The sequence below is a fragment of the Argiope bruennichi genome, chromosome 9 (assembly GCF_947563725.1).
Source record: "Argiope bruennichi chromosome 9, qqArgBrue1.1, whole genome shotgun sequence".
Classification (NCBI taxonomy): domain Eukaryota; kingdom Metazoa; phylum Arthropoda; class Arachnida; order Araneae; family Araneidae; genus Argiope; species Argiope bruennichi.
Genome location: NC_079159.1, coordinates 80822292 through 80836726, shown reverse-complemented (window position 1 = coordinate 80836726; position 14435 = coordinate 80822292). Strand labels below are relative to the sequence as shown.

General features: G+C 27.5%; 1 protein-coding gene across 1 annotated transcript in view; it reads left to right on the top strand.

Moving 5' to 3' along the window:
* The window catches only part of LOC129984425 (metalloprotease TIKI1-like), a 261041-nt gene extending 254532 nt beyond the window's left edge, over positions 1 to 6509 (top strand). Inside the window, exons 6-7 of the mRNA XM_056094302.1 lie at positions 2974 to 3222; positions 5578 to 6509. Coding sequence (XP_055950277.1) covers positions 2974 to 3222; positions 5578 to 5806 — 478 coding nt within the window. The 3' untranslated portion in view covers positions 5807 to 6509. The remainder of the gene's footprint in view (positions 1 to 2973; positions 3223 to 5577) is intronic.
* Positions 6510 to 14435: the final 7926 nt, after the last annotated feature.

Below are 14435 nucleotides of genomic sequence, written 5' to 3'. Positions count from 1 at the left end.
CCCCAGATTTAAAATTCAAAATACCACTGCGAGAACATTCTTTATTCATGTCTCCAATATCTAAATATTGATTCAACTTTTAAAATTTTGTCGACAAAGTAGCAGGTACGCAATCTGCTTATCTTTTTTAAATTCGCAGAATCTCGTCCAGTCTTTCCTACAATGTTTTTCATTTAAACATGTATTGATAAGGCGTTCATTAAAACAGACTAAAACTTTCCGTTACTCGAAAGAGGCCAACCGGAAAATGTTCATTAGTGTTGCCACAAACGGTATATCTAAAATTAGAATTTTGTTTTCAACTCATTTAATGATACTTTGGTGTTAATTAAACCTTATTTTTTCTTTTTTTTGTAGCAATTTCAACGTTAAGCGTAATACAAATACTACGTAAGAATAATTTTCACAAAATATTTCAAACAATACCAACAAATCTACACATATGATGGGTTAGATGACTTGCTTTCTCCAATCACAAAACGTATAAAATGTAAAGTTTAGAATTTTAATATATAATAAATAGAAAATACTTAGATACAGAAGCCATTGAGCCATTGTTTCAGGCTTGCTTCATCGTGCTGTTGATTAATGAAGCCTGAAATATATGCAAACAAATTTTAACATTCCAAAAATGTTCGAAATATCTCTTCTCCTTAAGAAATAAAACTGTCTCTAGTCTTTTTTTAATTTATTTTCCACAAAATCTCAAAAAATACCATTTCTTTTATTACCTTTGTATTTAATTTATTACTTGCACCAAAAACTAATAATTTCTAAATGAGGGGAAATAAATTTAGCTTTCGATCAATGAACGTTTTAATTAAAATTTACTTAAATATGTTTTTTTTAATAAAAATTTAAGAAAATGATACAATGACGTTTTACATTCACTGATTAGAGATACCCATCTCATTTGTGCAACAAAGACTATTTAAATTTATGTCCAAAAGAGAAAAAGAAAACAAAATCGAAGACGTGATTATCATTATTTCAATAGTTAGACGAAGCCTCCATTTTTCTAACTCTTGATTGCATTTAGCTTACTTAGAGGCAATCGATTTTGCAGGCAATTAAATTCTTTTCCCAAAAGAAATTAGAAAACAACAGTCCACACATTTCAAGCTTTTGATCTGAAATTACCAAACTCTAATTACGATTTCGAACATCCTCTATCATAAAAATTGCTCTAGCAGCGTTAAGTTTCAGTCATAAATTTTCTTGACCTTTTGTAATTTGATGCTGTGTTTATGTACAACGCAAGCGGGTATTTTAAATTAAAATTTTACGACAGCTCACATTTCGGCCTTTTAGATAATTTTTAAAGTTCCCTGTCTTGCTTTCATGGATATCATATATTGCTATTTGGAAGGGTTTGATAAATACAAAATCATGGGTACTTTAGATAAAAGTTTGAAAATAAAAAAGTATAATGAGGTTGTTTTTAATTATGTATACTCCTGATAAAATGAGATGTTACTTTATTTTTTTCCGACGCGATTGTTATTGCCTCAATTCTTCTTTCTTCCTTTAAATTAAGTAAATATAAACTAAAACTATTTTTAAGTATATAGGTTATAGTAAATTTTATTTTGGCTTTAGAAAGAAATTAGATAAGAAAATACATTAAAACCAAATATAGGTCACACGTTTAACTGCTTTTTCCTACATAATCATGAAATATATCTGAAAAGAAGGTTTTATTTATTAAAAGGAAATTTCTAAAAAAAAATATTTTATTTTAGTTTTAATGATTTGTGTCATGGAAATGTATTTAAATATTAAAATTTTCAATCTCATATGTCTGAATTTGGTTGCCTAGCAACCATCCTAATAGAGACATACTGTATGAGATTATTTAAAACCGATATTTTGTTATACCATATAACAAAGACACTATTTAAGAAATACTTTCATTAAAATTCAAAGATTATTTTGTATACTGCTTTATAAATACCTTTGAAAAATTGCCATGCATGATTTTAATAAAAGCAATAGAAGTTTAACAATTAATAAATAAATAATTAAACAGCTTAAAATATTTCTTAATGAAATCATACATAATCTAACAAATTTATTTATTTCATGGTGTATTGCTTGTACTTTCGGCTCATATGCTTCAAATTTTATAAAAATTAAAAAGTATTCAAATCAATCTCTTTATTGAGACATCTCTTAAAATATCTTTCGGCGATAAAGCGGCATTGCATATGCAATGGCGCTTTACTTTTCAACAAATATTGAAATACAATTGATATCAATTTACTCCCTTTCTGTTTCGTAATATGTCTTTCATGAATTTTATAAACATCATTCCCATTTTGTTATTTATGAATTTTTAGCCAAACCTGAAAAAAATGGTCTAATTATTCAGACATTTTTAGCATAGCTAATTTCGGTCGGCATTAAAAGGATTAAGATATGTTTAATATTTTATTCATAATGGTGTAGAATTCATTTCATATGAAATAAGTTAAATTCATGAACCGAATAGAATTTCGGAATCCAACCCTTATTCAAAAGCAGCAAAAACTACTTGCAGACCTAAAGAAAGTTAAGATATGTGTGCGGATTGTTTTTATATATCTCGTAGAATGAATTAGTAAAATTATTATGTATATATTATGTACATATATGATATAGAATTCCATACAATAATCAATTTATTTAATAATTTTCATTAATGTTTTCCTGAATATCTGAGAAAGCAGAGATTATGCTATTCATAAATAATAATGTTTGTTTATCCTTTAATATTCTCAATGATGTTCAAACATACAGCACTTTAGAATTTCAAATCTTCCAAATGTTCTCCAGTGGAGAGAAGAAGAAACAAAGAGTTCACGAAGAATTATTTTGATTATATCCTAATTCTGTGTTGCAAAAATATTGAAATACTAGAAATCATATTATATAAATATGAATAAACATGAAACTACTTCTTTCATTATCACCAAAATGTTTTTCATTTTCCAGTAAATTCTCGAAGAGCCTTTCCAATTCCGAAGGTGTGAAGTCAAGCCAAAAACTAAATGATGCTATGGATTCAAATTCGAGGAAGGGTCAGGGTCGTCGTTCCAGTCGCCATCGAATCTCCGGCAATACCTACCAAAGACCTGGGTATCCACTGAAGCGTATTTTCGATACGAGCACCCAGCCTTCTGCGACGACGCAAAGGTCCAGACGTTTTAATGACTTGTGGGTCCGCATGGATACTTATGGAAAGTAAGTGGATTAGTCATTCGTGATTCAACGTAAAGTCGTAAATATTTTAATTATATTAATTTTTAAACAGATATATGATGATTTTTATAAAATATCTCCATTGAAATATTATTAACTCAGCAATAGATGCATGACAATGACATTTTCTTATGTATTCCATACCAAGCTAAATGGTGTGAATTGATAAAGGAAGTAGCAATTTATTCACACAGTAATTCAGTAATTTGAAATCATTTAATTAAGTAAGAAGGTTCATCTTAATGTACATTTAAACGATGTCAAAATACAAATATTTAAGGATTTAGGTATTTGGAGTGTTAATTTTGTAAACAGAAAAGGCATAGATCAGGAGAATTTCCGAGCGACCTCCGGCAGTATTAGCATTATAATCTGATAGTGTTTTAAGTTTTAGGGAAACATATATTTTCGTTTTATTGCAATATCCTGGTATCTTTTGTATCATTAACGCACAATTCAATTCAGCAATATTTCTCGTTCATGGAACAACATTTTTATCAATTTCGATTTTTTCATATGAAAAGAAATGTAAATATTGAATCGAATCAAAGGATATATTGTTAAATTACTAACTAAGGCTCGTAAAAGCATTTGCTAATCCTCTATAAATACAAAACTAATGATGAGGGCGCAAAGGATTTAAATAACTGTTATCTCCAGATAATGTTAGGAATGATGATTTTTTTTTCAAGAGTGATTCAAGGATTAGGGAAATTGATTCGGCTCAAATTTTTGCTGTTAGTTGCTAAATGAATGTGATAGTATATCACTTTATTTGAAAACTTAAAAGATATCTATATATTAAGGCTAAAGGGTTACAAAGTAAAGGGTTACTTGCAAAAGGATTCACTATAATTTGATGACGAACTGAGTATCAGGAAACTAGAAATTATGCGATATCATCTGTAAATTATTTAAATTGGGCTCAATTCTCTCTCTTTTTCAGCTACGACTGAATTTCCTGAAGGAATATATATGAAAATTAAAATAACAGCATAATGTATTTTACAGTAATTTTAATTTAATTCAAAGCTTCAAAACATAAAACTGTCTCAAATATCTGAAATTAACATCTAAATGTTTTGCAGCACACAAAGAACTTGATGATTGCGAAATTATATAATAATTTTTAACTTTATATATATTTTCTTATTAGATAGCTTCCTATTGATGAATAAAAATTTTTTGTACATGAATTCCAGATTTCAATGTATGCAAATATTATAACTAAATAATTGATTGGCTAATTTTTGTTGTAAATTAATGAATACCCAGAATTTGTATTAAAATAAAATAATCTCCCAAAATAACTCTTGATACCTTTTATGAAAAAAATAAATACTTAATGTTCCAGGATTAAGTGAGTAGTTTAAGAACCAAATAATCCTACTACTTATTAAGATCAGATCACATTCCTATATAAAGGATAAAACTTTCAATGTACTAATATCACTGTGAGGTACTAATATATCTTCGGTTATATATATGAAATAATCAAAGATTTTATGACGAACAGAAAAGGAGATAAAATATTCTAGGGAATACTTTTGGTGCATTCTGAATATAGTTTATTAAACTTAATTGTGGTCATGGAATGAGTTGAACTGAATGTTTCGAATTTCAAATAACTGCAAAAGAAGAAAAAAATGAATGTATGTATTGGCGCAGTGTAGCGCATGCATGCAAGGTACTGAATTCTTACCGAAAAGTTAGAGACTTGTTAACCTTATCACAAAATTAGGAGAATTTCGAGGCAGCAAATTATTCCAAAAGTCAATATCCGTCGAACGTATTTATTTCATTGTAAGATTGCAGATTGTCCATGAATAACTCGCATTTCATGTTTTCCTCGAGTACTTTAAATTATAATCCTTTTTGCGAGTTTTTTCATCGCCTGACTTAGTTTTCTATGGAATTCTGTCTTATCTGTTGATAAAGCATATAAACGACATATACCTTTTTCAATAAAAAATTCGCGTGAATCATAAAAGATTGTTAATTCGCGTTTATAAAATACATTCTAGTATTTGTTAGAATACTAGGAGTATTCCTTAAGATGGAAATGTCATTATTAGAGTGGAAAAGCTATAAAATGATGCAATTTTTATTAGAACACAAATCCTAATTATTAAGTACTAAAACGACTTGATTTCATTTCCAATAAAATAAAGTTTGGGGGGGGGGTAATTCAATTCCATTAACTTTCGGTTTGAAGCTGTACGATTTTTTTCTTTGTGGATAGGAAGAGGGCGGACAATTAATTAAAGCAACTATCTACTGGCGAATGAAGATAAGAGCGTTTCAAATATTAGAGTCATGAATATTTTCTTTTTTCAGGAAATTTATCCACATTGGAAGCAGTTCGAGCAAAGAAAGTCAAATTCCTCAGCAAGCATTCCAGAAATGGTTTCAGAAAAGTCATGAACAAGATCATTTGGTAGCTGGTGGTTCCAGGAATTTCCCTGCATGCAATTTACTACAAGTGTTTGTCTGCTTATTTGTATTTCATTATTACACTACATTCCAACTCATTTCGTATATTGCTGTTTTGACTGGTATAACTTGAATTAATTTGTCCAATTAAATGTAATTCTTTTTTGTACACGAGGTCGCCTGTAAAAATTTCATCATCTCACAATTACAAATGAACCAATCATTCAAGCACTTTGTAATCTGCGCTAAGATGAATTGTACTGAATATTTCTACAAGCCAAATTAGTGACCATATAATTATTGACTAATAAAACTTGCCTGTAAACCTAGTTTAGTAAAGCATACTTTACACTAACCCGAGAGCATATAATGGTAAACTGCCAATAATAATCAGCATGCTTGTATGAGAAAAAATGAACAAAACAGAAAGTTGGGTAGAATCATTGTCTGTGCTATATGATAATTTTTTTACAACATATATGATTCTCCTAATATGCTTGTTTTAATTCTTTACTGATTATTTAATGGTATAAATAGATTATTGAAAACTCTTTTTTCCCTTAATTATATTATTTTTGTGTTTTCTACCTATTAATTATCCCAATATTGTTTAATACAATAAAGCTTCTCAAGAATGGCAGTATGTAAATGGATGATTTGTGCTTACATCTTTGAAAACTTTACATTCCAGAAAATTTTGAAAGAAATCATTAAACATTGGAGATCAATTACTTTCTTTCAATACTCTTTACAATGGATGCATTAAAATTCTTTAGAGTTTATAGCACGAGTTCTTACATATCATACTTTATTTTCAATTGTTTTTATTTTTTAAATAAAACACTCATTAGTACGTTTTTTAATTAACAGAAATGAAATCAAAATAAAAAGCTAAATGGAGATAACAGAAAACGATGCAAGAGAGATATACATATATACACATAATCTGAAAATCCAAATGGACCTTCAGACTTGTGGAAAATTAGTTTATAATTATAATTTACATCCACATAAAATTTTTTTAACAATTTTTAAATTTGGTTTAAAAAGTAATTATTGTTAAAATCTTAAAAATGTAAAACTTATTGATTTTTTAAAAATTTTGTTGTAAAATATTTATTTGTATGAATATATTCTTTTGAGAAAATACTTATTTTATAGATAATAGTTAAGAATTTTCTTTTGAAGATGATGAATTATTGTTTGAATCAAATGGAAAAAGTGTTTTTATATTTATTAGCATGGGAAGATGAATGAATAAAAATAAGAAACGATACGTATTATAAGTTTTGTGTTTGCATATATAAGCTCTAGTAATTTCTTATAATTATCAAAATTATCTACCAAGCTCATATTTATGAAAATTATCCGCATGAAGTAACCGAAGAATACAAATCAAAACGAAATATTAATGATAATTAGAATACAAGCATGCTATGTTATTTAAAGCTAACTATTGGCAACAAAATGCATTTTAACCGAAATAAATCATGAATTAAACTTTCATAACTGTAAGATAAAATGGCAATCTAATAGCACTAAGTAAATATAATTTCCGGAGGTTTGAAATCTGTAAACATTATCTCAAATTGTGTTTTAAGACTTCAAATAATTTCTGTGAATAATTGATGCATGAAAATATGTTAAAATATGCATGAAAAGAAAAGAGAACTATTCGTAATCATACCATGTGATTCAGTCAATTTTTCCTAAATTGCGAAAAGTAAAAAATCCTATTTTTAAGAATTGTTTAATCTTTAATGCACTGAAGGATAATTATGGAAGAGAAAGCAATATAACGAAGTATAATGGTCGCTTTTCGGCAAAATTTAAATTTAAAATACTTATTTCTGTATTAATAGTATTGAAACTAAATGCTTGAAAATTGGTCAAAATACATTTGAAAGTAACGAATTATTATTTATGCACAATTTGTTATACATCTTTAAAACTAAAACTGTTATTTAATTAAAAAAATGTATAAAATACATTAACAAATTGTATGGAATTATATAGATAATTTTTCTTGCTTGTCGCAGTACGAATAAGTATGGACATTTTTTTAATCCTTTTTTTCAAGGGGAAAAAATAAAAATTGTAGATACATTTTTTTGTTTATTTTTTTACTCTATTTCCTATGATAATCAGAATTAACAAAGGAGATTTAGAGTTTTTCGTGTTTACGTCGAGAGTCGAAGATGAGCATAATATATTTAACTGTTTCGTTTCATTGAAATTTTTGTTTTAGAAAGTAGACATAAACAATTAAAGAAATGTTTAATGTAACTGACCAAATACATATAATTCAAACTTGTTTTAATCTGAATGCATTTATAATTTTCACTACATGGCTTATTCTGATTGTTTGCAAACTGTGAAAGTAGATGATTGAAATTGTTTACATAAGGATCAACAATATGGAAAGGCAGTCAAGTGTGTAAGTACGTACTATATATGTGTATGACGTAAATAAAATTCTATAAGTTTTGAAGTCTCTTGTATTTTAATTTATTTACTAGCTACAAAGATATTACTTCATATACAAGCAAAATTGGACTTTGATAGAGAGTGTAACAATAGCAATTATTTTAGTGAATTAAAAACAAGCTTTTTGGGGACATTTCCGCATGTTCTTCTTTTTTTTTGGGGGGGGGATGCTAACACAAAGAAAAAAAAATAAAACAAACATAATACAATGCGCACAATAAGTAAAAGCATAGGAAAATGACTAAAATATAATGCACGACAAACAAAAATCTAAACATGGCGAATTCTAATAATATGAATTTATTCACTAAAGCGCATATTCATTACAAACGTCCATCGCCGTCAGTAATGGTAGGCGAAATTAAAAAGAAACAATTTCCCTTTTATGCACATCATTATTCGGTGTCAAAATCCCCTTTTTTGTTTTGACATCAAGTAACACACATTTATTGGTGAACAAATTAGTCTAATCGTAAGTAATTTGAGATCAATGAGGTGAAATCTGCATTTTCTATTATTTTTGTGCAATTTGTTTCGGCTTATTCAATTATAATCATTTTTCTCAACATTACAAGTAATAAAGGGAATTATATGAAAATGCTGAGCAATCAGCATTGACATTTTGTAACTTAGAGTCAATCTAGACAGAAACGATGGTTGTCAAATGCGGCTAGTATACTGAAATCCATAAATATTTAAAGTGTCAGCCGTATGGGCTAATTGGTTAATTAGTACGACGAAACTTTCTCAAAACAGAAAAGATGGTTTAATTGGATACTGTTAAAAAATGATTTTATAAATACTAAAAGTGATTTTATAAATACTTTTTTCTTCGTGTTTTCCAGTCTTTTCTATATCATAAATTCTTAATTTGCAGCATTTAAGGAATTCAACCAAACATTTTCATGAGAATTTTAATTTTGCTCATTCTTTAAGAAATAAAATTTAGCATTTTATTGCAAAAAAACTTTTTTCAAAGAATCAGACCGATATTTTTTCTAAAAAAATTTCATTTATTACTTTGTGCGCTACATTTATGCATTTATTTCAAATTTGAAATTATTTGCCAACTTCATTTTGATTTCTAAATTAATTCTAACTCGTTTTTCTGACAATATTTTTTGCCACTCTATAGACCATATGTTCTTGATAAGATTCGTTCTTTTAAATATTAATGAATTATTAGAATTATTTAATTATTTCAAATATTAATGAGTTGCTATTCAATTCTCATTATTCAAGAAATCTATTTATGGATCTTAGGTAATATCAACAACGATTTTACACTACCTGACAATGTCAACATGTATATAGAAAAATCATTCATGCAAAGAAATTCAAACTTTTCACAGATTTATTTTTGCCCACGACGTAAACTATCTTCAGAATGAATGCCTGCTTTAAATTCGTTTGATTGTTTTAACAAGGAAGCTTTCGCATCTTTTTAAAAGAAAATATTTATTCAAAGGTTTCTCTGATTTTATAAAGATAAAAAAAGAATACTGATGAATTATTATATATATATATATAATGAACTTTAATTTGTCTTAATAACGTAAATTAATTGAAAAGCTTCTTTCTGCTCCAGTGGTTGGTTATTTATTTAAAATAATTCAAAAGCTTTCCACAAAATATCTTTAAGCCTATATTATAAAGCATGTCTTTTACCGAAAGAATATTTTGTATATTCCTGACTTATTTTACAAAAATGCACTTCTTACTTTTATACCACTATCTATATTTATACAGTTCCTGTGAAAGTTCTATGCATTTGAAATGAAAAGTCAAATGTACCAGAACACTATATAAGAATTGAACTTAACAAGATCAAACACTGTAGTATTACCTGCAGTTTGTTTAGGGGGATACTTATCGGCTATTTGTTCAATTGTCAGAAAATAAAAGAAGTTATAGAAAACTGTTTCGTTGCTACTCAGTGTAAATTTATTCAGTATTGCGCTTCTAAATGTTTTGATGAATTATAAAAAGGAATAACTGAAAACGTTATGGAAGGCTTTCATATTCTATAGGTTATTTTAAACAATTACCAAATGAATATATGAACTTTTCAATTTTGACATATCTTTAACCCATGTACTTAACTTGAAGTTTTGATGCGAACACATGATTTTCAATGAAATACAGATAGAAAAATAATCACACTATCATTAAACATATGAAGATGTCCATAGACCTGCTAATTTTCGTGAAGAGTTTTCAACCACAGCCCTTCAACTTCTTAATTTTTATCTTGAGGATGAAATTAATTTAATGATATATACTTCTTAAATTTAAATCCAATGAGAGGATATCTTAGTTGGAGTAGTCCCCCAAAGATTTCTGACATCTTAAATAATGGCGTAATCCCCTTCCTTTCTTCATAAAATTGTGGGCCTTCAGTAAGGTCAAAATGGTCACAAGATTAAGATTTTTATTTTTAGTCCCATACAACAAGCATGCTTCACAATATAGTACAAAAACTATTACTTGTTGTATTAATTGCATGACATTGATGGACAATATTATCATTCTACTTTTGGCCAGAATCTAGAGTTTTTCCTGAATATAGTGTCCGATCTTTAATATTTTTTTTAATTAATCGCCGACATATATTTAATATGCAAATACCAGAAAAGGGAATATATATATTTGGCGTATTTTTTCCAGGTTTCTAAAGCTAATGTTTGATATAGAATTGTAGTCATAGGATCGAGTCAATTCGAGTTTGAGTTAATATGTTTACATTCATCTGAAAATACAGAAAGATAGATAATCAACCAACTCCGTGACAAATTTGATTCCTAATTTGATGCAAATCAACATTTAATAATACTTAACCTTTGTACTAATTCTATCTGACATTTTGCAATTATAGACTTCACTTGTTTATTGAAAGCAGTCAGAATTCCTATAATTTTCAAATTTTATGTAAAGTCTACATCCCAAATTTCACCTGTCAAGATCTTATACAGACAAACATTCGACAAAATCTCAAGTTCACATTTTTTGACTGGTACAATACTTTCTCTTTATAGATTAATTATACGAGAAAATAAAATTATACAAAAACTTAAGCAATCATTCTTTTTTTTCTGTTTTAAAACAATGCATTATATTTTCATACAAAAACATTATATCATAAAGTATCAGTAAACAAATAAACGGGAAGGTGAAACTATTTATAGGATGAAACGTCTTTTAACAAATCTATCAGGGAGAAAAATTTTAATGCTTTCTCGGAGGAAATAAATTTGAAAAGATTCTGAGATGTCCTAAGAGAAAAGGGAAAAAAAAGTAAGAATTACACGTTATTTGCAAATGAACGAAACGCTGTATATACAATATCACATTTCTAATTTTTCATGAATAATGCAAATGACTTCATAACTGCAAAGTCTTTTACAAATAAATGAAACAAAAAAAAAATTTTTTTTGACATGAGTTTCCATATCATCTCTTTGAAACATATTCAATAATTTCTCCATTATATAATCTCATTTTTGGAATTCTCCAAACTCTACTATTTACCGAAAAATTACATTTCCAAGACTACTTCCTGAACATGTCTAGTACGTGATAATTATAAACTATGAACTCCGATGTTAAATTTTGGCACCTATCATATTGTATTATTATTTTTGTTCAACGAAATTGATCATATTTTTTTCTCGCATTGCTTTTACGAAAGGCCAGGTGGAGCCTGAAATGATCAGTATATGGTATTATTGAAAATTTTTGAATTTTTTTCCAGAAGAAATCGGATTTGATAATTTTGCCATGTAAGAGAATACACAATTTCATCTTTAATGAATTGGATTAATCAGATGACAGTTTGGACACATCATCATTTGTACATCACTGAAGATATCTGCAGCTTATTTGAAAATGAGAATATTGTCTGATTGAATATAATTTATACCGATGGTTTTAATAATCAATTACTTTAATATGTAATCATAAAGTAAATCTTTTTCTTTCTCGCAATAAATATAAGTAAAATGAAATATTTCTTATTTATTTAGTTATGATAATAATTAATTCATTTATATAAATAAATGTAATTAAAATAATAAATAAGTATAAGAATTAGATTTATGTTTTGCTTTAATTATTTGTTCTGATTGATCGAAGTAAATTAATCCATTGAACATAGAATTATAATAATCATTTGAAACTTTTGGGTGAATGAATTAATTTAATTCGTTGACAACAATGTTAAGAATTTATTATAATAAGTTAGAATACTCAAACATCTCTTTAAAATAATTGATTTGTAAAAGACAGAGTAGATGATTAATCGAATTGTGAGCTTATTTGCCTTTTCATGCAAATAATTTATCGATGAGATTACACATGTTTATAAAAGCAATGAGTTGTTGATTGCTGGCATTTCTCTAAACAATCAAAGCCATCATTTGACAAATAAAATTCTGATAGAATCAATATCTTGTAGATATTCAAATTTGAATTATTTTATGTCATTTCTTATTCTTCACAAGTCGTTTCAGTCTTTCATAAATTATCTTTAAATAGTTTAAGCCATTTTATTCTCTGAACATTTTGTCACTTTTTTAAGGCAGAAAATTAGTAGATATTTTTGTAGAAAATAATAACATGGATAAATTAATGAAAGTGAAAAAAACATGCACTGAAATTATGGATGAAAAATACTATTACCCAAATTATGTTAAAGAAATAAGAAAAAAAAATTATTGTTCTTTGCATTTTCATGATGCGCTTCTCACGTTGAGTTCGCACAATAAGATAAGTTTAGATATGTTTGATAATTTATTCTCTACCTTGAATTTAAGTTTACTATAAAAATCTCTTTTGTTTTTTATTCACTTGCCACTCTTTTGAACGTAAAGTTAACTAGAAGACAGCACCAATATGTATTATATTATTCAGTTTCTGAAAATGGCTGCATAGATATTGTTTATCTATATGTTCCAAAAAGATTCTAAAAGCAATAAATAAACAAATAATATACCAGATATTTTATTAAATAAATAAATGAAAGCAATAAATTGCTTCTAGTACATTCAATTCATAATTATATAAATGATGTATTCTTAACAAGACATGACAATTCATGTTTCCTCTAGAGAACAACGCAACCATTATATGATGTTTGTAGAATTTTTTGGTGGCACGTGTCCAAAATCGAAATGCAAAAGGGAAATAAGATACACTTCTTCTTTTGAAAGGTGAAACTCCCTTTAATAAACTCTAAATTTTCTTATGACTGTCACGTCCTCCAGAAGTTCGGAAGAGCTGCTGGAAATGCGACTTTTTGGTAAATAGAAAATTTTGGAATTGAAGTCCTAAGAGATGAGTATTCGGATGTTTTGACTAAAATATCGAAAAATATTTCAATGATGTAGGTGTGCAATGTCAGAATTCTGTTTTATCATGATGCATGTCAAAAAATATCCAATCAAAATGCTCTTTCATACGTTTTGGGAAAAGAAAATAGTTATACAGAAAAAAAGGCAGAATGTAAAATAAAAATAAATAAAGCAAATATAAATATTTATTCAAAATAAATAAATGTTATCCGAAAACATCAAATCATTGATTTGATGTTCTCGGATATTTTAACTTTTACGGTCAACAACACTTTTTGACACAATTGAGAGATAATCTTATACCAACCATCTTAATTAATGAATCTCTTTACTGCAGAGAGATAAAAAAATGTTGTCCATTTGATAAAAATGTTTTACCACACTATGCCCCAAGTCCTGATCAAAACTTAATTCCCATTTTCCAGCTTCCCATTTCAAAGCAAAAAATAATATCAACATTAAACATAAGTGCTATTGTATTACCTTTGTGGATATATAATATATCGATGATTCTTAATGGATTTTTTACCTTGTAGAGGAGTTTTTTAAGTGAACTTCAGTTTAACTTTACATGCACAATGCAAGAAACGTCATAGAATTATAGAAAAGTATTAAAAAAAATTCTAAGAGATCTACAATCAAATGCCTGAGAAAATTTCTCTTTCTTTTCTGAAATCATATGAGTGTCAGTCCAAATCATCTAGAGCATACTGGATTCGTCCTCCCTTTTAGCTATACTAACGGATGCTTTCCTCGCCCAAGTCTTCATCACCCTCCTTAGAGACTACAAAAATCATGTCTAAAAAGTGATAGAGGTTCACAAGACTTCACTTTGTTTTTTAATTCGTAATTCGATTTTGTTAATTCTTAGTAATAGTATTGGAGATGGGTTCCTTCAAATAGTCATTCCTTTAATATATTCATTCT